This window comes from Bombina bombina, chromosome 11 (genome assembly GCF_027579735.1).
Source record: "Bombina bombina isolate aBomBom1 chromosome 11, aBomBom1.pri, whole genome shotgun sequence".
Classification (NCBI taxonomy): domain Eukaryota; kingdom Metazoa; phylum Chordata; class Amphibia; order Anura; family Bombinatoridae; genus Bombina; species Bombina bombina.
In genome coordinates, this window is record NC_069509.1 from 85,298,006 (window position 1) to 85,323,074 (window position 25,069).

The 25,069-nt window shown below is 38.8% G+C and overlaps 1 protein-coding gene across 1 annotated transcript in view; it reads left to right on the forward strand.

The window, feature by feature from the left end:
• Window positions 1-25,069, forward strand: part of LOC128642128 (regulator of G-protein signaling 11-like) — an 801,065-nt gene that overhangs the window by 545,925 nt on the left and 230,071 nt on the right. The window contains exons 9-10 of the mRNA XM_053694807.1: window positions 15,978-16,046; window positions 16,461-16,490. Coding sequence (XP_053550782.1) covers window positions 15,978-16,046; window positions 16,461-16,490 — 99 coding nt within the window. The remainder of the gene's footprint in view (window positions 1-15,977; window positions 16,047-16,460; window positions 16,491-25,069) is intronic.

Here is a 25,069-nt window from a genome sequence, read left to right on the forward strand (position 1 = left end):
CTATATTAAAGTTGGATGTTAAAAGTAAAAAGTAAAAGACATAGTGGGACAGAAACCACAAATAATTTATAAGAAGGAGAGCAATTTAAAACAAAGATTAGCTCCTACTGATCTGCAAAGCATGCAGACATTCAAGAAAAATGAAAAAATGTAAATCTAATGTTACAGGTAGAGAATACGAGATACAAGAACCTATAAGATGTACAGATAAAAATATATATCTATTAGAATGTAACTGTGGGAAACAGTATGTAGGAGAGTCAACCAAACCCATCCAAGAACGAGTGAGAGAGAACATTCTATCTATAGAAAATGCTCATGAAGATAGAAATAAGGACTTACCAATCCCAAAACATTTTATAAAGTGTAATAATTGTAACTTAAAAAATTTCACTTATACTGCAATTGCAAAATTAACTACAAATTGGAGAGGCGGACATATCCAAAGATAACTATTAAAACTGGAGTATAAAGGGATTTATGAATTGGATACAAAACACCCAAAAGGTCTAAATATAGAATTTAGTATAACTTCTTTTTTACATTAAAAGAATTCAAGAAATCTCCATTTTCCATAAAAAGAATCTAGTATAACTTTTTGTCTTTTTCTTGATTAAACGACTTATACAGATATGATGCCACTTTTACATAATTAACCCCTCAAGAATTCAATTTCTTCATACTTTCTAATTTTTTCATATTGGTAATATTTTTTCATATATTTTTCAATATTTTTCATATTTATAATATTTTTGTATTTTTTGTATTCTTAAGTGTTAACTCTAGGAATGGACTTTGACCTTAACTAAATTTCAAATGATTTTATGACTAAAAGTGAGAAAGCCAGTAAAAATAAAAATAATTCTCACTCTAAGGGGCCTATTTACTAATGTGCGAGCGGACATGATCTGATATTGCGGTCAGCATTTATTATTGCACCAGCAGTTCTTGTGAACTGCTGGTGCAATGCTGCCCCCTGAAGATTCGCGTCCAATCGGCCGCTAGCAGGGGGTGTCAATCAACCCGATCGTAATGGTTGGGATTGATTTTCGGTGATGTCTGTCCGCTGCATCAGAGCAGACGGACAGGTTATGGAGCAGCGGTCTTTTGAAACACGGGGCTTCAAGCTCCATACGGAGCTTGATAAATATGCCTCTAATTCTTGAGATTCATTTACTTTGAGATCCAACTATTTGGTTGAATAATGACATGAATTTAGTATATAGAAACAAATCTTTTTTGTTGCTATATCGTTTTTAGACATTTTTATTTGTTTTAAAATATTTAAATATATTTTCCATATCTTTTTACATTTGTTATTAAAATAAATAATTTGACATGGAGTAGACCCTATATAAAATATATTATTCTAACAAATTTTAATTAGGTGTAATGTTGTTTATAGGATGTTCCAATTATATAGAGTAGTCTTATATGAAGTCTTCTATTACTAATAGGTTAATATAATATCATGTGTTCTATTAAAATATGAATATATACAAAGAGTGTTCAAGTCATGTTTATTAACTCATGCAGATCGGCTAAAAAATATATCAAATAAATGTTATACGGTAGCGATGTGGATAAACTTATATGGAAGAAAATGCATGATCATCATGCTTGAAAAAGGCTGTGTGTTCAGCCAAAATGTGTAGCACAAATCACAGACGGAGAAATACTACTTTCTAGCTAGGAGCTGAAAGTCTGAACGCTGAGTGCACAGGAGCCGGACTAGATCCACTAGATCACACCCCTAAAAGGGTCATGAGGTCAGGGTAAGCCACGCTGAAGGAACACGGCTTTACAAATTCCCAGGATAACCCAGCTGAAGGGACGACATAGGATCCAAGCTCAAGGAGGTGCCACCAAGTGAGCAGTGTTTACAGCTAAGTAGGGTATGAGAAAGCAGCTTTTACCGGTAACTGCCTAAAGTTTTCTAAATATATTTGTTCTAACTGTTTAAGTGTCGATCCACCATTACAGCTTGGAAACGCCAAAGTCCCGGGCATGTTTCTGGACTTGTTGCTCTTTATGCTAGATTTTTATTTTGTGTGTTTTCTGGCCAGAAATGAATTAGTTTAATCTGTATATATAATTGAATGCGTTTAGCCCTATACAATCTGCTAGAATCTGATCTATTTACAGTTTTTACTGATTTTATCTGTTTGGCTGATTCTGTTTGGCTGATAGCAGCATAAATAAAGGTATTTTATTATAAATAGACCAGGCTAATTAGTGATTTATTCATATACACTGATAACATTAAATGCAGTATTTCTCTCTCTCCTGATATAGAGTAACACATATCTTTAGGACTGTATATCCCAGTATTGGGCTTTTTAGTTGTTTAGTTAAGTGTCTTACTTAGCATTTTTCCACTGAGTAATCCTCCCTAATCGAAGATTGCTAAAATGTGTCAAGAAGAGCTTTGGTGATGGTGTTTTGCTCCAGCTTGTTCCTGCAGTATTTGGTATTCAGATCTGGATATGTTGTCCAGTTTCTCTCCTTGGCTGCTTCTTTGTATCCAGGCCCTCTATTTTAAGATCCTTCTTCCTATCCAGATTTTAGTTCTGTTGTTCAGTTATTGAATTTCTTATACAGGCTTGTAAGTTTGTAACTAGGGAAATTGTTGTTTGAAGGTCTGAAACGCCTTTATTTCTTGGTGTGCAAATCAAGGTTTTTCTTGGCATTCTTTTTGAATCCCAAATTTCTTGCTATTTTTACAGGATAGTTTGGATAAGGTTTTATCCGCCAGTTCTTTTGAAGGGTAATTTTTCTATCCTTTTTAGTTATGTTCCCGTAAAAAGATTGCTTGATTTTCTGAGATTCATGGTTTAGTCCTAGCCTGGCATAGAACTAAGCATATTATTATTCCATTTTTCTTAATAGGAACCTTTATTTGGTCTTCAGGACGTTGCAGGTTACTTTTTGTGGGCCTATGCATCAGGTGGACTTCTTTTTTGATATTTATATATTTCATCTGTTAGAAGAGCTTCTAGTCTTTATTGTGCTCCTCATCTTATTTTTCTTTGGGATAAGGTTATTTTTTCTGACTATATAAGATTGGACATTGTTGTTTGTGCTTTATTATTCAGAATGGTCTCTTCATGTTTTGGATTCTGTTAAAGCTTTGTAGTGTTATGTTGACACTACTAAGGTTTTTAGTTTTTTTTTGTTTGTTCTTTTTGCTGGTTCTACGAAGATAATGTCTGCTGTTTTCTGGCTTCTTGGTTGAAGCTTTTGATTCATATAGGTTTTCTGGCAGGCAGATCAGCCTTCACCTAGATGGCTTTCTGCTCATTTTTTTCAGACCAGTTGCAAGTTCTTGTGTTTTTTAGAATGTTTTATTAGTGGACCAAATATTTTCTAGTCAGCCATTTGGTCTACTTTTCATATTTTTTTCTACCACTTTAATGTTCTTGTTCTTCTGAGGCAGCCTTTGGTAGGGTATCCTTCAGGTAGTTGTTTCAGGTTGATTTTTTTTTCCCTGTTGGTAATTTTTTATTGCCTCTTGTTGGGCTCTATTAGAGTTGTGGATTTAGTTTCTAAGTAAAAAAAGATGGGTTTTTTTTTTTAGATCCCAGCCTTTTCTTTTTCTTTTTTCCATCAGCGCACTCTATTAAAGTCTATGGGGAGAAGACATTAATGTGGTCGTAATATACGACTCCCGAAGTTAGCATGTGTTGGGTTTCATTTAGGTGCAAACCATTTACTTTCAACTTGTAATATGTGCCCTAACACACGCTCATTAAAAGTTTACTTCTGGCGGTGTTTGCACATGAACGCTCCACTTGTAATCTAAACCTTAATGTTTATAACATTGACTCATTAATGTTTTTAATGTTGTGGAAATTGTTTTCCTCATCATAGTGTGCTAAGTCAAATGGTGTAATCGATGGGAAAATGGATGCAAGACTCTTTTTTTAGAGTTTATACCCTGGAGAATGAAATAACAAAAAAAGCATATTATGGGATTATATGATCCCCCAACTTGACCCCATGGGTCATTAGATTAACCACTGTATTGTGTGTGGCTTATATTTGTGTATTGATGTATGTGTTTGTTTATTGTCTAGGGGGCTTATTAATCACTGTATCACTGTATGTGGTCACAAACAGCTGACCAGAGCTATTGCTCTGTATGTGACTGAGACAAGGGGTTCTTTACTGCTCTGTATGTGTCTGTCATAAACAAGTTAATAACTATTCAGTTGTGGATAATTTGCATTAACTAAATAACATGTAAAGGGCCAGATAACGAGTGGAGCGCAAACGTTTGAGCACAGGTTAAATTCGCTGACATTACAATTTGACAGTAAATGTGATCACTTGAGTGCAATTCAAGTTAGCGCTTGTCGGGTTAGCATGACCTCACAGCTGTGGTTAACGGTTTCGCAAAACAAAATGTGTCACAAAATAAATTACAAAGTACAGTTACACTTATAATAACACCATCTAATTAAAAAAAAAAAATATTGCACACAAATATTAAATGGGCTCAAAGATATGAGATCTCTGGTATTAGCAAAAAAAGGAGGCAAAGTGCTTTAACCTTGAGATAAATACATATACATCTCTAAAGATGGATATGTATGTATTTATAGATGTTTATATATGTGTACAGATGTATTTATATGTTTATTTATGTATTTACATACAGTGTATATATATATATATATATATATATATATACACACACATATATTTATATATACATATGAAAATAAATACATATATACACATATAGAGAAGTGCATTGGAGCCCCTTGCAGTTAAGTAGAGGAAAATATTAAAAAGCATATTTATGCAATATTCATAGCTAATAAAGTTTTATACTTTGTATTATATATATATATATATATATATATATATATATATATATATTGTACCAAAAAACATAGAAAATAGAACATATTCTTCAATATATTCATATTTTCATATCGGGTTAGCGCACATGAAAATATGTGAAAGAGTTTGCACAGTTTTTTTTCCCCACTTTTTTTCTTCATTGACTTCTATGGTGTAATAGGTAATGGCGCGCACAATGTTCTAAATTCGGCTTTTTGTGTGCGTCGGGTTAGCGCAAGCACAATAAATTATACTTCTAGCGAAAGCGCTAACTAGCACTCCACTCATAATCTAGCCCAAAATGGATTGGGATAGAGAACTTGTAGACATTTGCAAACATGAAACCTATTTACCCTATTTCTAATACTTACTGAAATATGGATTTAATAGTAAAAACAATGTATTTTCACAGAGCTGTGTTTCAACTAAACTTGGGAGAAGAAAATACAAGAATTATTTCTTTAAACTTTCCCCTAAAAATCCAAGGCATTTAATTATTACAACAGTAACTCCCTAGGGAGCTATCAAATACATTTTCTCCCACGCTCTGCTTTCATCTGTGGGGATAATTTTCTAACCACAGTATGTACAACTGTGATCTGAAAATAGCAGGGCATCCTAACAGTGGGGGATTCTTTTGAAAACATATCAATGATTTGATGTTTAGGCGACTGATTTATTTTTCCATATAAAATTAATGTTTTTTTAAAAAAAAATAGATAACTAAATATGTAAATTGGCATTGTAAAATAGAAAAAGGAAATTCTCATTTTTAGTTTACATGATCTTAAAAAACAAAACTGCATTTAGTTCACAAAAAACTTTTTTTCAAGCTTATGAACAGGCAGCAATTAAATATGGTTAAAATATTTTTTTTTACTAAAAACAAAAAGTTATAACTTTTTATCAAGCATATAAACAAGCAGCAATTGAATCAGTAAATACAGTAAATTTTTCGTAATGAACAAATGTATGATAAGACAATTACAATAGCACTTAGTCTGAACTTCAAATGAGTAGTAGATTTTTCTGACAAATTTCAGTTATGTTATTTTCCACTCCCCCTGTATCATGTGACAGCCATCATCCAATCACAAATGCATATTCTGTGAATTTTTGCACATGCTCAATAGGAGCTGGTTACTCAAAAAGTGTAAATATAAAAAGACTGTGCACATTTTGTTAATAAAAGTTAATTGTTTAAAATTGCTGCTCTCTCTGCATTATTAAAGTTTAATTTTGACCTGAGTATCCCTTTTAAATATGTTTATAATAATTTTTTGCTAAAAACAAGGTTAAAACTAATTAAACTGATACTGAAACTTACAAGAAATTGTATATTTGTATTTAGCACATTTATTTGGATTAATTGCTCATTTGCTGATAGATATAGCTATAGCTGTTTCTTTTTCTATCATAACATGTCATATATATAATAGTCTGTCTAGACTTTTTCACATATTTTTGTATGGCAGATAAAATAATGGTTTTCTTTGCTGCATCTAAAATAAGATATTTTAAAATATATATTAAATAATTTTAATATATATTAAAATATATTTTTGGTATGCTTGGCAAGCTTTTTCCCTCTACATTCAACATAGGTGTTGGTGTTGTCCTAATCCCCAAGTAAGGAATTGATGTGTGTGTATCAGTAAACATTCACTTTATGTTTGTTTTAGTATTCATTTAAACATGTTAACCCCTTAATGACCACAACACTTTTCCATTTTCTGTCCGTTTGGGACCAAGGCTATTTTTACATTTTTGCGGTGTTTGTGTTTAGCTGTATTTTTCCTCTTACTCATTTACTGTACCCACACATATTATATACCGTTTTTCTTGCCATTAAATGGACTTTCAAAAGATACCATTATTTCCATCATATCTTATAATTTACTATAATTTTTTTTATAACATATGAAGAAAAAATGGAAAAAAATACACTTTGTTTAACTTTGACTCCCAAAATCTGTTACACATCTACAACCACCAAAAAACAAACATGCTAAATAGTTTCTAAATTTTGTCCTGAGTTTAGAAATACCCAATGTTTACATGTTCTTTGCTTTTTTTGCAAGTTATAGGGCAAAAAATACAAGTAGCACTTTGCTATTTCCAAACCACTTTTTTTCAAAATAAGCGCTAGTTACATTGGAACACTGATATCTGTCAGGAATCCCTGAATATCCATTGACATGTATATATTTTTTTTTAGAAGACATCCCAAAGTATTGATCTAGGCCCATTTTGGTATATTTCATGCCACCATTTCACCGCCAAATGCGATCAAATAAAAAAAATTGTTCACTTTTTCACAAATTTTTCCCCAAACTTTAGGTTTCTCACTGAAATTATTTACAAACAGCTTGTGCAATTATGGCACAAATGCTTGTAAATGCTTCTCTGGGATCCCCTTTTTCAGAAATAGCAGACATTTATGGCCTTGGCTTTGCTTTTTGGTAATTAGAAGGCTGCTAAATGCCACTGTGTACCACACTTGTATTATACCCAGCAGTGAAGGGGTTAATTAGGGAGCATGTAGGGAGCTTCTAGAGTTAATTTTAGCTTTAGTGTAGTGTAGTAGACAACCCCAAGTATTGATCTAGGCCCATTTTGGCATATTTCATGCCACCATTTCACCGCCAAATGCGATCAAATTAAATAGTTACATTTTTTCACAATTTTAGGTTTCTCACTGAAATTATTTACAAACAGCTTGTGCAATTATGGCACAAATGCTTGTAAATGCTTCTCTGGGATCCCCTTTGTTCAGAAATAGCAGACATATATGGCTTTGGCGTTGCTTTTTGGTAATTAGAAGGCCGCTAAGTGCTGCTGCGCCTCACACGTGTATTATGGCTAGCAGTGAAGGGGTTAATTAGGTAGTTTGAAGGGAGCTTGCAGGGTTAATTTTAGCTTTAGTGTAGAGATCAGCCTCCCACCTGACACATCCCACCCCCTGATCCCTCCCAAACAGCTCCCTTCCCTCCCCCACCCCACAATTGTCCCGGCTATCTTAAGTACTGGCAGAAAGTCTGCCAGTACTAAAATAAAAGTTTAAAAAAAAAATAATAATAATAATTTAAGCATATTTACATATTCTGCTGTGCAGGATTCCCCCCTTAGCCCCCAACCTCTCTGATCCCCCCCAAAACAGCTCTCAAACTCTCTCCCTCTGCCTTATTGGGGGCCATCTTGGGTTAGCTGTCTGCCAGTACCCAGTTTGCAAAAAAAATGGTTTTTATTTATGTTTTTTTTTTTCTGTTGTGTAGCTTCCCCCCACAGACCAACCCCCACCACCTAACTGATGTTTTTTTAATCATTTTTATGCCCATTTTTATTTAATTTTAGTACACATTTTTTCTTTAGTGCAGCGGTTCCCACCCGCTCCCTCCCCGTGTGTGTGTCCGTGCGTGCCCCCGGCCATCCCCGCCCACAATCCCGCCCCCCTCCACATCACCAGGGCCATCGATGCCTGCCACCCGCCTCCCACACAGGCTCCCACCCACCAACAAGGAAAGCCACGATCTCCGGTGCAGAGAGGGCCACAGAGTGGCTCTCTCTGCATTGGATGGCTACAAAAGGTTATTGCAGGATGCCTCCATATCGAGGCATCACTGCAATAACCGGAAAGCAGCTGGAAGTGAGCAGGATCGCTTCCAGCTGCTTTCCACACCAAGGACGTGCAGGGTACGTCCTCAGGCGTTAACTGCCTTTTTTTTTTGAGGACGTTAAGGGGTTAAATATGACCTTTTGTATTCAAAAATATATATAAATAATATACCATATACATATAAATATAATAATAATTAGATATTTGTATAATGCACAATCTCGAACTTAATCGACTCGCGGCACTGATAACAGGTATTATTATACACATATACATACACACACACACCATCCATGATGTTGTATCACAATAAACACCTGGTTTATGTCTCTGAGTGCCTGCAAGGGGTTTCATTTGAAAATAAGTGGCTGGTCCTGTGGGATCTAATTGATGGTATCCTAAATGACCTGTAAATACAATAGATGTGCATAATCAACAAATACGGTACATGATGAAAAGAAAAAATGCAAAAGCACAAAGGGGCCTATTTATTATTGTGCTAGAGGACATGATCCGATATTGCGGATCATGTCCGCTGCACATCGATAAATGCCGACAGCATATGCTCTCTGCATTTATCATTGCACCAGCAGTTCTTGTGAACTGCTGGTGCAATGCTGCCCCCTGCAGATTCGCTGCCAATCGGCCACTAGCAGGGATGTCAATCAACCTGATCATTTTCGATCAGGTTGATTTCTGGTGTTTCTGTCTGCTGCATCACAGCAGGCGGACAGGTTATGGAGCCGCGGTCTTTAGAAGACTCGCCGGAAACATGGGGCATCAAGCTCCAAATGGAACTTGATAAATATGTCCCTTAGTCTGAATTTCAAATGAGTAGTAGATTCTTTCTGACAAATTTATGTCTATTTACACACCTCCTGTAGCATGTGACAGCCATTAGCCAATCACAAATGCATATACGTATGTTCTATAAATTCTTGCAAATGCTTAGTAGGAGCTTGCGACTCAGTGTAAATATAAAAAACCTGTGCACATTTTGTTGATGGAAGTAAATTGGAAAGTTGTTTAAAAATTGCATGCTCTATCTGAATCATGAAAGTTTAATTTCTCTTGCAAGGTGTATCCAGTCCACGGATTCATCCTTTACTTGTGGGATATTCTCATTCCCTACAGGAAGTGGCAAAGAGAGCACACAGCAGAGCTGTCCATATAGCTCCCCCTCTAGCTCCACCCCCCAGTCATTCTCTTTGCCGGCTCTAAGCACTAGGGTCTCTCTCGGGAGGGGGAAGTGAATGTGGTGTTAGAATTGTAGTTTTATTATCTTCAATCAAAAGTTTGTTATTTTAAAAATGGTACCGGTTTGTACTATTTACTCTCTAGCAGAAAAGTGATGAAGATTTCTGCTGAGAGGAAAATGATTTTAGCATGTTGTAACTAAAATCCACTGCTGTTCCCACACAGGACTGAGGAGTACCAGAAAACTTCAGTTGGGGGGAACAGTTTGCAGGGTGATTTGCAATAAGGTATGTTCAGTCATTTATTTCTAGACAAGACTGAGATAATGCTAGAAGAGACTGACAATATCCCCATGAGGGGAGGGTAAGCTATGTTCACAGACTTAGTAAGGAATTGAATGCTTACATAATAGGGCTAATATACTGGTTGACACTCATTAAGGGCAATCGATTGTTTAGCTAGGAAAAATCATTTTGCAAGACACTTTGAAAGCCCTTTTGGGTTCTTTCTGGGGTTATTACCCACATTGCTGTTTTTTATTCACTTAGGAGTGATTTAGTAGGCCTCACAGCTCCGGAGTAGAGTGGGAGGGGCCTAATTTCGCGCCTCAGATGCGCACTTAGAATTCCAGAGAAGTTCATGCTGCTTCACATTGAGGGTCCTGCTGCTGTTTGAGGGCCTTAAAGAAGCTATATTCACCCAAATCTGATCCCTAAGGGCCGGTAGGGCCACATCAAGGCTGTGGCAAGGTGCTCTAGTAATTTTAACCGGGTGTTGGCTTTAAGCTGCTCCGGTTTGGGCATTAAGGGGTTAATCGTTCTGCAACTTGTGGTGCAATCTTATTAAGGCTTTAGGTACATACTGTGAAAATTTCGAAAGGATTGCTGCATTTTTCACCGTTTTGTAAAATTGTGTGCTCTTTTTATCTCTTAAAGGCACAGTAACGTTTTTTTAAATTGTGTTTTTTATTTGATTAAAGTGATTTCCAAGCCTGTTTGTGTATACTACTAGTCTGTTAAACATGTCTGACACTAAGGAAAATCCTTGTTCAATGTGTTTAGAAGCCATGGTGGAACCCCCTCTCAGAATGTGTCCCACTTGTACTGATATGTCTATACACTTTAAAGATCATATTGTTGCACTTAAGAATGTGGCCCAAGATGATTCTCAGACTGAAGGTAACGAGGGTAGCCCGTCTGCCTCTCCCCAAGTGTCACAACCAGTTACGCCCGCGCAAGCGACGCCTAGTACCTCTAGTGCGTCTAACCCTTTTACATTACAAGACTTAGCGGCAGTCATGGATAATTCTCTTACAGCCTTCTTATCTAAACTGCCCGTGTTACCTGCAAAGCGTGATAGCTCTGTTTTAAGAACAGATTATGAACATTCTGACGCTTTGGTAGCCGTATCCGATATACCCTCACAACGCTCTGAAGTGGGAGCGAGGGATTTGATGTCTGAGGGAGAAGTCTCTGATTCAGGAAGGGTTCCTCCTCAGACAGATTCAGATACATTGGCTTTTAAATTTAAACTAGAACACCACGTTTTGCTTAGGGAGGTATTAGCTACTCTGGATGACTGCGACCCTTTGGTGATCCCAGAGAAATTGTGTAAAATGGACAAGTACCTAGAGGTCCCTGTTTACATGGATGCGTTTCCGGTCCCTAAGAGGATTGCGGATATCGTTACTAGGGAGTGGGATAGACCAGGTGTTCCCTTTGTTCCCCCTCCTGTTTTTTAGAAAATGTTCCCCATATCTGACCCCGTGTGGGACTCATGGCAGACGGTCCCTAAGGTGGAGGGGGCTGTTTCTTCACTTGCTAAACGCACAACCATACCAATTGAAGACAGTTGTGTTTTCAAAGACCCTATGGATAAGAAGTTAGAGGGTTTACTTAAGAAAATTTTTGTTCAACAAGGTTTTCTTCTCCAGCCTATTGCCTGCATTATTCCTGTAACTACTGCAGCTGCCTTCTGGTTTGAGGCGCTGGAAGACTCGCTCCAGACAGAGACCTCATATGAGGAAATTATGGATAGAATTAAGGCTCTAAAGCTAGCTAATTCTTTTATCACTGACGCCGCTTTCCAAATAGCTAAGTTAGCGGCAAAAAATTTCAGGTTTCGCCATATTGGTGCGCAGGGCGCTATGGCTAAAGTCCTGGTCGGCCGATGTGTCGTCTAAATCCAAGCTTTTGAACATCCCTTTCAAAGGAAAGACCCTCTTCGGGTCTTGAAAGAGATTATTTCAGAAATCACTGGGGGAAAAGGCCATGCTCTCCCTCAGGACAAGTCCTTTAAGACAAAGAACAAAGCTAATTTTCGTTCCTTTCGTAATTTCAGGAACGGCCCTGCTTCATCCTCTCCGGCTGCAAAGCAAGAGAGTAACGCTTCACAGCCCAAGGCAACTTGGAAAACTTACCAGGGCTGGAATAAGGGGAAACAGGCCAAAAAGCCTGCAGCTGCCACCAAGACAGCATGAAGGGGTAGCCCCCGATCCGGGACCGGATCTAGTAGGGGGCAGACTCTCTCTCTTCGCTCAGGCCTGGGCAAGAGATGTACACGATCCTTGGGCGTAGATATTGTAGCCCAGGGATATCTTCTAGAATTCAAGGGTTCTCCTCCAAGGGGGAGGTTCCACATTTCTCGTCTGGCTACAGATCAGACAAAGAAAGAGGCGTTTTTACGCTGTGTAGAAGATCTACATACAATGGGAGTGATCCAACCAGTTCCAATCGTGGAACAAGGGCTGGGTTTTTACTCAAACCTGTTTGTGGTTCCCAAAAAAGAGGGAACTTTCAGACCCATCTTGGATCTAAAAATTCTAAACAGATTCCTCAGAGTCCCATCATTCAAAATGGAGACCATTCGGACAATCTTACCAATGATCCAGGAAGGTCAATATATGACTACCGTGGATCTAAAGGATGCATACCTACACATTCCTATCCACAAAGATCATCACCAGTTTCTCAGGTTCGCCTTTCTGGACAAGCATTACCAGTTTGTGGCTCTTCCTTTCGGCTTAGCCACTGCTCCCAGAATTTTCACAAAGGTGCTAGGGTCCCTTCTGGCGGTGCTAAGACCGCGGGGCATAGCAGTGGCGCCTTACCTAGACGACATTTTAATTCAGGCGCCGTCTTTCCAAAGAGCCAAGTCTCACACGGAGATTGTATTGGCCTTTCTGAGGTCTCACGGGTGGAAGGTGAACATCAAAAAGAGTTCTTTCCCCTCTCACAAGGGTTCCCTTCCTAGGGACTCTAATAGACTCGGTAGAAATGAAAATATTTCTGATGGAGGTCACAAAATTAAAACTCTTAACTACTTGCCGAGTTCTTCATTCCATTCCCCGGCCATCTGTGGCTCAGTGCATGGAGACAATCGGATTAATGGTAGCAGCAATGGACATAGTCCCTTTTGCTCGGATACACCTCAGACCACTGCAACTATGCATGCTCAAACAGTGGAATGGGGATTATGCAGATTTGTCTCCTCAAATTCAGTTGGACCAGGAGACCAGAGATTCTCTTCTCTGGTGGTTGTCTCAGGACCACCTGTCTCAGGGAATATGTTTCCGCAGGCCAGAGTGGGTCATTGTAACGACCGACGCCAGTCTGTTGGGCTGGGGTGCGGTCTGGGACTCCCTGAAAGCTCAGGGCTTATGGTCTCGGGAAGAAACGCTTCTCCCGATAAACATTCTGGAACTGAGGGCGATATTCAACGCTCTTCAGGCATGGCCTCAACTAGCTGCGGCCAAATTCATCAGATTTCAGTCGGACAACATCACGACTGTAGCTTACGTCAATCATCAGGGGGGAACAAAGAGTTCCCCAGCGATGACGGAAGTAACCAAAATAATCAGGTGGGCGGAGGACCACTCCTGCCATCTCTCAGCAATTCACATCCCAGGAGTAGACAACTGGGAAGCGGATTTTCTATGTCATCAGACTTTTCACCCAGGGGAGTGGGAACTCCACCCGGAGGTGTTTGCTCAGCTGACTCAGCTATGGGGCACTCCAGAATTGGATCTGATGGCGTCCCGTCAGAACGCCAAACTTCCTCTCTACGGGTCCAGTTCCCGGGATCCCAAGGCGGAATTGATAGACGCTCTAGCAGCGCCTTGGTCCTTCAATCTGGCTTATGTTTTTCCACCGTTTCCTCTCCTCCCGCGTCTGGTCGCCAGAATCAAGCAGGAGAAGGCTTCAGTGATTCTGATAGCACCTGCGTGGCCACGCAGGACTTGGTATGCAGACCTAGTGGACATCTCATCTGTCCCACCATGGACACTGCCAATGAGGCAGGATCTCCTATTACACGGTCAGTTCAAGCATCCAAATTTAGTTTCTCTACGTCTGACTGCTTGGAGATTGAACGCTTAATTCTATCAAAGCGTGGGTTCTCTGAGTCAGTTATAGATACTCTGATTCAGGCTAGAAAGCCTGTCACCAGGAAAATCTACCATAAGATATGGCGGAAATATCTTTGTTGGTGTGAGTCCAAGGGTTACTCATGGAGTAAGATTAGGATTCCCAGGATATTGTCCTTTCTCCAAGAAGGATTGGAGAAAGGATTGTCAGCTAGTTCATTAAAAGGACAAATATCTGCTTTGTCTATCCTGTTACACAAGCGTCTGGCAGAAGTTCCAGACGTTCAAGCGTTTGCTCAGGCTTTAGTTAGAATCAAGCCTGTCTATAAACCTGTGGCTCCGCCATGGAGTTTGAATCTAGTTCTTTCAGTTCTTCAAGGGGTTCCGTTTGAACCTTTACATTCCATAGACATTAAGTTGTTATCTTGGAAAGTTTGGTTTTTGGTAGCTATTTCTTCTGCTCGAAGAGTTTCAGAATTATCTGCCTTACAGTGGGATTCACCTTACCTGGTGTTCCACGCAGATAAGATAGTTTTGCGTACCAAGCCTGGTTTTCTTCCTAAAGTTGTTTCTAACAAGAATATTAACCAGGAAATAGTTGTTCCTTCTCTGTGTCCTAATCCATCTTCGAAGAAGGAACATCTTTTACACAATCTTGATGTAGTTTGTGCTTTAAAGTTCTATTTACAAGCAACTAAGGATTTCAGACAAACATCTTCCTTGTTTGTTATATATTCTGGTAAGAGGAGAGGTCAGAAACCGACTGCTAACTCTCTTTCCTTTTGGCTGAAAAGCATCATCCGTTTGGCCTATGAGACTGCTGGCCAGCAGCCTCCTGAAAGAATTACTGCTCATTCTACCAGAGCAGTGGCTTCCACATGGGCTTTCAAAAATGAGGCTTCTGTTGAACAGATTTGTAAGGCAGCGACTTGGTCTTCACTGCATACTTTTGCCAAATTTTACAAATTCAATACTTTTGCTTCTTCGGAGGCTATTTTTGGGAGAAAGGTTTTGCAAGCAGTGGTGCCTTCCGTTTAAGGTACCTGTCTTGTTCCCTCCCTTCATCCATGTCCTAAAGCTTTGGTATTGGTATCCCACAAGTAAAGGATGAATCCGTGGACTGGATACACCTTGCAAGAGAAAACAGAATTTATGCTTACCTGATAAATTACTTTCTCTTGCAGTGTATCCAGTCCACGGCCTGCCCTGGCATTTAAGTCAGGTAAAACATTTTTTATTTAAACTACAGTCACCACTGCACCCTATGGTTTCTCCTTTTTCTTCCTAACCTTTGGTCGAATGACTGGGGGGTGGAGCTAGAGGAGGAGCTATATGGACAGCTCTGCTGTGTGCTCTCTTTGCCACTTCCTGTAGGGAATGAGAATATCCCACAAGTAAAGGATGAATCCGTGGACTGGATACACCGCAAGAGAAAGTAATTTATCAGGTAAGCATAAATTCTGTTTTTTACTTGAGTTTCCCTTTAAATTTGGCAAGATCACTGGGAGAGTTGTTTTTCTGAAGGAGAGTGCCATCCACAAAGCTAAACCTAGGTAGGCTCATATGCTAATTTATAAGCCGTTGAACTGCCTCTTATCTCAGTGCATTTTGACAGTTTTTGACAGTTAGACACTGCTAATTTAAGTGTGTCATATATATAACATTGTGCTCACTCTCGTGGAGTTATTTAACAGTCAGCACTGATTGGCTAAAATGCAAGTCTGTCAAAAGAACTGAGATAAGGGGGCAGTCTGCAGAGGCTTAGATGCAAGGTAATCACAGAGCTAAAAAGTGTATTAATATAACAGTGTTGGTTATGCAAAACTGGGGAATGGGTGATAAAGGGATTATCTATCTTTTTGAACAATAAAAATTCTGGAGTAGACTGTCCCTTTACTTGTATTTAGTATAATGTGCAACTCTTGGGAGTAATATTTTTAAACTCTATTACAGCCTGGCTGTTTAAATGTTATGGACCATGGACCAGAACGGGGGCACTGTTATACAGGAAGAATCCATCATGTAAGTGCATTTATTAATTCTTTACTATATATATATATCCATCCTAAAATTAAAGTGGCAACAAAATACAGCAATGACTTATCCACCAGTATCTCATCAGGACAGTTTAACTCTTTTACTTCCATGTCACTTTAAAAGGTTAAAATTGATTATGATAATAATAATATGAGGAAACCTATTTATATAAAAAAGCACCATTTATAATATGAGGGAGCCAAGAATAAAGGATGTAATGGACAAGAAGATTCATTGTGTTATAGCTAAAAATGGAATAGCTATTTTTTTCTTTGAATATTATAACCTTATAAAATAACAATTATAACAGAGTTAATATAAATTGTTTCCTATGCTGTAACCTATATGACTTTTAAACTGAAACAGACATATAATAATATTAACACATTTGCATTGTAGGTGAAGAACATTGATTTTTACAAAAGGGAGGTAAGTATAATTTGACTTTTTTTTTACTATTTTAGAAACCTTTTTTACTCATTATAATGTAAATGTGTTTTTTAATATTCATGTTACATTTCATTATGTATCTTACATGATCACAAAGTAATGTCTCTTATACCAATTAAAGTAAACCAATACTCAGATCAGTCTGTGAATTTGTCACACCTAAAATATCTCAAGGAAGGGATGACAGAAGGGTACACTTAGAAAATGTCACATTAGAAAGTTTGGAGAAAAATGCACCAAGTAGCAGCAGAAACAAATGAAAATTAAATATATGATAAATCGGCCCCCTAATATCAAACACAGAAGTCAAAGAACATTTTGTTAACAGTGATCATAACATGGTTACATTTGAAATCACTTAACATATGCAGTGTCTCAAAGGTTTAGCTAAGACTTTTCATTTTAAGAGAGCAAAATTTAATGATTTAAGGAAATCATTAAATAACATAAATTGGGACACAGTATTCTTTAATAAAAATACAGAAGATAAATGGATAACATTTAAAAACTTTGTGAAATAAATATACATATCAACACATACCCCATGGTTATAAAAGTAAAATAAATTAATCCAAGCCAATGTGGCTAAATAAAAATGTGTTAAGAGAAATCAGGATAAAACGTAGGGAATTTAAATTATTCAAAGTAAATAGAACAGACTCAACTTATCAAATATATAATGAATGTAACAAAGCTTGCAAAAAAGCAATTAAATTAGCCAAAATTGAAAATAGAAGATTAATTGCAAAGGATTCTAAGTCAAACCCTTAGTTTTTTTAAGTACATAAATGGCAAAAAAAAAATCTAAGGATGACAATATAGGTACATTAAAATGTGTGAAGGGTAGCATGATTAACAGTGACAGGGTGAAATCTGTGGTACTAAATCAGTTATTTTCTTCAGTATACACAAGAGAGGAACTAATGGGAGATACTTTGAAACAAAGTAGAACATACAAGCCCATACCATTAACTGGGTTATCTTTAGAGGATATCAGGAAAAATCTAGATAATATTAAGGTAAATAAAACTTCAGGCCCAGATGGAATACAGCCAAGGGTTTTACAGAAATCTTCAGGCATAGTACCCAAGGACTGATGTAAAGCTGATCCAGGAAGTTATAAACCAGTTATTCTGACTTCCAATAGTTGGAAAAGATACTTGAAGGGATTATAAAGGATTATATGTATAATTATATTAGTGTAAACAAGATTATGGCCTCTATTTATCAAGGTCTGTTGGACCTGATCCGACAGTGCGGATCAGGTCCGACAGACCTAGCTCGCCGTATTCAGCATTGCACCGGCAGCTCACAAGAGCTGCTGGTGCAACGCCGCCCCCTGCAGACTCGCGGCCAATGGGCCGCCAGCAGGGGGTGTCACTCAACCCAATCGTACTCGATCGGGTTGATTTCCGGCAATGTCTGTCTGCCGGCTCAGAGCTTTGTGACCGCTGCTTCATAACTGCTGTTTCTGGCGAGCCTGCAGGCTCGCCAAAAACACGGGGCATCAAGCTCCATTCTGGACTTGATAGATATGCCCCTATGAGTTCAAATCAGCATGGTTTTATGAGCAATAGATCATTTCAAACAAATATAATTAGATTCTATAAAGAAGTAAATAAAATATAGATAAAGGGGAATTAGTTGATGTGATATACTTGGATTTTGCAAAGGTGTTTGTGTCAGGGTTTTTTCCCTGTGCTGCTGGCAGCCATTTTACTCACCTCTCTTCCTGACTATGGTGCATTGTGGGGGATGCTGCTCAATTCCTGCACTTCCTTTTATGGCCAGACTGGTGTGCATAATCCATGTGAGACAGGATGCAGTCTCAGAATTGTGATGTCATCACTTATTATTTAAAGGGCCTCTGTTCAGTATGCTTTACCTTTGCATTGTCTCAGACCTGTTTGTGAGAGTTCCTGTGTATTACCTGGCTGCCTGACGTCCTTCCTAGTTCCTGATCCCTGGCTTGTTCCTGACTCTGCTGTTTTCCTTGTTCCTGATTCCGGCTCATCTGACTATTCGCTTTGGCTCCTGACTCGGCTCGTCTGACTACCAGCTCTGGTTTTGATTCCTGGCTTGTTATTTGACTTGTTGACTTTTTATTGTTTTTTACTATTAATAAAGGTGTGATTATTTTTGCACTTCTTGTCTCAGTCTGATTCCTGGCACCCTGACATTACGCAAAGGCCATGAATCCTGATGGTGCTAATAATCCACCTTTACCTGCCATCACTTCCAGTATGGATGTACAGGATCACTGCTTGGATCAGTTTGCACTAGCCCTGCAAACCCTGCTGACTCTCACTGCACATTTGGACCAAAGTTTCCCGCAAGTTATGGCTGCTCCTGTTTCCGCTGCTGCACCTATGCCTACCAGGAGCATGTTCAGTTCTATACCTCTACCTCAGTGATATGGAGGCGATCCTATTCAGTGGAGAGGGTTTTTGAACCAGGTGGGCATTAAATTTGAGATGTTACCTCAGGCGTTTCCCTCTGACAGAGCTAAGGTGGGATTTCTCATCTTGTTACTCTCTGACACAGCTCTTGCCTGGGCTAATCCCTTGTGGGAGACTAATAAACCTGTGATTTCAAATTACCCTGAATTTGTGGCCTCCTTTCTAAGGGTATTTGATGTTCCGGCTCGCTCCTCCTCTGCTGCTAAACGACTCATGTCCATTCAGCAAGGTACAAGATCTGTTGCTCAGTATGCTATTGAGTTCCGTACGCTTGCCGCAGAGGTAGGTTGGAACAATGAAGCCCTTGTTGCGCCTTCTTTCATGGGCTCTCTGATGTGATTAAAGACGAAGTTGCTGCCAGAGATTTACCAGAGGATCTCGAGGCATTGGTGTCTTTTTTGATCCCAATTGACATCAGACTCAGAGAGAGGCCCTCTTTCAAGGAGCGCTTCCAGAAGCCTCCTGTTCCGTTGTCTCCTACGTGTTCGTTCCCACCCATGCCTCTTGGTCCCGAGTCACCAGGTACTGCTGAGCCGATGATGCGGTTGCAGGGCCACCTTTTGAAGTCTTGTCCTACATGGCCGGGAAACGCTCACACCTAAGGTCCTGTCGGGGGCAGACCTTGGGTGGTTTATCCTCATCCCCGGAACCGCTTAAGGAGAAACCTTTGGTCACAGTTGTCCTTTCCTGGGTGGACTCCTCCAAAGTCACCCAGGCTCTTGTTGACTCCGGTGCTGCGGGCTATTTCATTGACAGTGCTTTTGTATCAAAGCACTCCATTCCTGTTTTGCCTCGGTCCGTTCCACTTGCTATTGAGGCCATTGATGGCAGGCCCCTTCAGCCCGCACTCGTTACTCATGAAACTGCTCCGTTGTCCATGGCTGTTGGGGCTCTCCATTTTGAAACCTTCCAGTTCCAGGTGATAAACTCTCCGCATTTTCCAGTTGTTCTGGGTAATCCCTGGCTCCAAAAGCACAATCCCAGTCTCGACTGGCGCAGGTCCAAAATTTTGTCGTGGTCCCCGCAATGCATTTCCACTTGTCTTCGGAAACCAGTTAAAGTCTTGTGCACTTCTTCAGTTTCTCAATTGCCAGAGGAGTACCGAGAGTTCCTAGATGTGTTTGACAAGGTGCGTGCCGATACGTTGCTTCCTCACCGGTCTTACGATTGTGCCATAGACCTGCAACCCGGAGCCATTCCTCCTCGGGGTTGGGTTTACCCTCTGTCTGTTGCAGAGAATTGTGCTATGGAGGAGTATGTTGCTGATGCTCTGTCACGGGGATCATCTTTGTGAAAAAAAAGGGTGGCAAGTTAAGACCATGTATCGATTATAGGGGTCTTAATCGTCTTACCATTAAGAATGCTTACCCTATTCCACTTATTACGGAAATCTTTGACCGCCTCAAGGGAGCTACGGTCTTTACCAAACTTGATTTGAGAGGAGCGTACAATCTCGCAAGGATTAAGGAGGGTCACGAATGGAAAACAACATTTAACACCAGGAGCGGGCATTATGAGTATTGTGTAATGCCCTTTGTCCTATGTAATGCTCCTGCTGTTTTTCAGGAATTTATTAATGATGTCCTACGAGATATGTTGCAACAGTGTCTTGTGGTGTACTTAGACGACATCCTCATACACTCACCCACACTTGAGGCTCATCGGTCTGATGTTACACGGGTTCTTCCGAGACTACGGCCTCGATGATTGAAAGTTCGTAATTTGCGGCGAGAAATGTGTATTTCTGTCTCGCAACTCTCGCAAATTTCACGCCTTGCGTAATGATCGTATAAAGTGGGCAGTCCATTGTAAACAATACGTTACGCGATAAGCTGTCCATAGTAAACTATAGACTTCGCCTCCTTATATCATTTCACGAACCTCGAAATGGGTTTCCATATATCATTGCGTCGCTTCGTAATTTTAATGAATCACTTTATTTCAGTTTGTGTTTGCATATTTCAAAATGTAAAACTACAGTTATAGTATATTGTCTAAATACGTTATATCGTATTATTTTTAAAATGAAATAAATATTGTAAATAATGTTATTCATGTTATTTCGCCAAAGGATGTCTGGCGAGATATGTATGTGAGTTGAATGTGCGATTCGTATGGCGTATGTTTTTATATCATCGTAACATATCTGTGAAACTTGCGAGATTTACTCAGGTTACGCCCATGGAACGCCCATTTTACGCCCTCTCCTTCGCAATGAAACTCTCCTTCGCAATGAATTCTGCTTTTACTGTTCTGGTTATATTTTGTTATTCTTTTTTATTTAAATCGTACAATAAATATTTTTACGCTCTTTATTTAGATATTTTCACTCATTTGTCTTATTACGAAATTGCGTATATGTTTTAAACAATGTTCAATGTGCAATATTTGTTAACCAATCATATTTATTGTTATATTATTTCTGTTACCATAATACCTTGCAATACATTTATGTACGCATATTTATGAGTACTTCCTTAATATTCTCCAATCACAGCGTATTTTACATTTTACTCTGGTTACATGTATATTTATATAGATATCATATTTTATTCTGTGAGGCAGTTGATGAGATATTTGAAAATGGTTGCTGAGAGGTTTACAGTTGTGGAGAATGAAATCCTTGTATCTGCTCTGGAGCCAAACTATGACATGCTTTTTGGACCACAGAGGCGTGACACTAGTTTAAAGACAAGGGATGCAATCTGGGAAGATATTGCTGAAATGGTTAATTTAAATGCCACACATATAAAGACTGTTGCTCAATGTCGCAAAAGGGTTGCAGACATTAAAAGGAAAGTTCAAAGAAAGAATAAGAGGAGGAGGCGATTTTTAAAATATGAAAGAATATTTATTAAACTTTTAACTTTTGAAGTCTGAAATAATACATGAGTTTTGGACATTTAATATTTATAATATACAAATCTGAATTTCTAAGTTCAAAGTTGATAATACAATTGATCAATAGACCCTTTTTAACAAAATTACGAATTCAGAATTACACATACGAAGTGGGTATTTAACATTACGCAAACCAAAAAAACCATTCGCAGCGTATGTCGAATGACGAAAAAACGCCCATTTCGAATACATACACGCAATCAATTTCGAACACTTTCATTCATTCCGATATTATATTCGCACTCCGGTGCGAACATCTTTACATCATATCATTTTAAAAACCAGCTTTCAATCATCGAGGCCTACGTGAGAACGGCCTGTTTTGTAAATTCGAGAAATGTGAGTTCCATCAGACTCAAGTAACCTTCCTAGGTTATGTTATCTCCATTGCAGGGTTCTCCATGGATCCTGACAAGTTATCTGCAGTTCTGCAGTGGCCTCACCCAGTTGGTCTTCGGTCTATTCAACGTTTTTTGGGGTTCGCCAATTACTATAGAAAGTTTATTAAAAACTTTTCTTCCTTGGTCAAACCTATCACAGACATGACCCGTAAAGAGAATGATCCACTCCATTGGTCACCTACTGCCATTAAGGCCTTTGATAGTCTTAAGACTGCCTTTGCTGCCGCTCCAGTTCTGGCTCATCCTAACCCTGTCCTGCCTTTCGTTCTTGAGGTTGATGCATCTGAGACTGGAGTAGGTGCCCTCTTGTCTCAACGTCCTACGTCTGACGGTTCCTTGCATCCGTGTGGTTTCTTCTCCAGAAATTGTCTCCAGTGGAGTGCAATTATGAAATTGGCGACAGGGAATAACTGGCCATAATTTTGGCACTTAAGGAATGGAGGCATCTTCTCGAGGGTACTAGCGTGCCAGTGCTCATTCTTACTGACCACAAGAATTTAACTTATCTATCTGAAGCAAAACTTTGTCGCCCTGACAGGCCAGATGGGCACTATTTTTGTCTTGGTTTAATTATGTGGTCTCCTACCTGCCTGGTAGTAAGAATGTTAGGGCTGATGCCCTCTCTCAACAATTTTCACCTCTGTCCAAGGAGGAGTCTGTTGTAAGGTCATTAGGTCAGGGAAGGATAAACTTGCTTTACAAGGGGATCTGCAAAAATTAGCAGAATGGGCAGGTAAATGGAAAATGAGATTTAATACTGGAAAATGCAAGGTTCTACATTTGGAAGAAAAATTAAGCAGGTAATCTATTATTCAAATGGGACTAGACTTAGCCAAAGAGAGGAGGAAATATACTAGCATGTATTAAAAGTGGCATTGATGCAAGGAAGGAAAGCATAATTTGGTCACAATATAAATTTCTGGTAAGACCTCACCTTGAGTATGGAGTGCAGTTCCGGGGGCCGATCTGAAAAAAAGACATTGTAGATTTAGAATAAGTTCACAGAAGGGCCACAAAATTAAGAAGGGGAATGGAGAATTTAAGCTATGAGGAGAGGTTAGCCAAACTGGGTTTGTTTTCTCTAGAAAAAAAGGTGCTTGAGTGGTGACATGATTAATTTATATAAATATATTCAAGGCCCATATACAGTGATGGCAGAAGATCTGTTTATTCCAAGAACATAGTATGTGACAAGAGGTCACAATTTAAGGCTGAAGGAAAGGAGATTTAATCTTCTGCAACGTAAACGCTTTTTCACTAAAGGAGCAAAAATTGTGGAACTCATTACCAAGGAGGTAGTAAATGCCAATACCTTAGATACATTTAAAAATGGTTTAGATACATTTCTGGCTAGAAGCAGAATTCAGGAATATGAATGTTTGTGTTAAATGGGTCACCTTTTAATGGGATTAATTTAAGCTCAACTGGAGCTTTTTGTAAGTACGTATATTAGATTTATATAGGTTGAACTCGATGGACTGCTGTCTTTTTTCATTCTCATTTACTATGTTACAATGTAAGAATGCAGTTGCTTTTCTAAGCAACTGCACATATTATATGAGAAACTAGCCTAGATATTTCGAAATTAAAACGTTCATTACATTATAGCCTAGATAGCAAGTGGAGCACAAAAAATATTAGCAATATTGAAAGCAAACAGTGCTCAAGTTAAATAAATGGTGTTTCTATTCTGGCGCTCATATAACAAGTTGAAAGTAAAGAGTCAGCATGCAAGTGAAAGTCTCAGACGCGCTAACATCTAGAGGTCAGATAGCCCAGCCGCATTAAAGTGAATGTAAACTTTGACAAATGTGTGCCTGGTTTTTAAAAATCCTATTAAAAACAGGGGCACTTTCATCCATCTAAGTTTACATTTCACCAGTTTTGTTAAAATACTTACCTTTTCTTCTTGAAAGCCGGACCAGTGATCCCCGCCTGCTGCTCGTCTCTTCTTATGTCAGAAATTAAAAATTTGCCTTCCTTCAATTGCGGCTTCCACCCCAGAGCAAACATTGTGTGTGTATATATATATATATATATATATATATATATATATATATATGATGTGTAGGTTTGAGTCAGGGGTGTATTGCAGGGATATGAAGTTAGACGTAGATCGTAGCAGATATATATTTACAGTATGTGTGTATACTTTATATATATATCTCCATATGTGTTCTATAAAAACACACCAATGTGCATAAAATCAATCCCGCAGAATTGGGGGTGTGTAGTCCACAAAAAGCAAGTCTATTGCAGTCCGTATGAAAGTTCCAGTGTGCCTCAAATCTCGGCTGCTGTGTCCGATGCGGAGAGATCCCCTTCAAATTGAAGTTCCTCCCCAAGAGTGTCTGGAAGATAGGGAGAGGACAAGCACACAAGAAGGCACTCCTAGTGAAGAGTGTTTTACACAGTAAAGATATATAGAGGTTGACTGTGAGCTCATAGATTGTGTTAGCCAATTAACTAAGGGCCATAGGTGTATGTAAAAAAAATATATATTTATTTATAAAAGGATGTGTTTATTTGTCCATACAATAAAATAAAATCTGTGTGTATACACCAGTTATTCATATAAAACTGACCCTTAGTAGGGTTAAAAGATAAACAAAGTATCCCTAGCCTTTGTAAAGGCTACGTAAATCAGAAGCTAGAACAAGACCTCCCTGCACCAACTGTAGATTAGCAGGTGTAGGTCCATTATTTTGCTTCATGTTAGATGCTCAATAAATCAGGTGCAAGTGAACCAGCATGTAATGTACTATGTGTCGTGTCACAGCTGGTCACTATTTTGCTC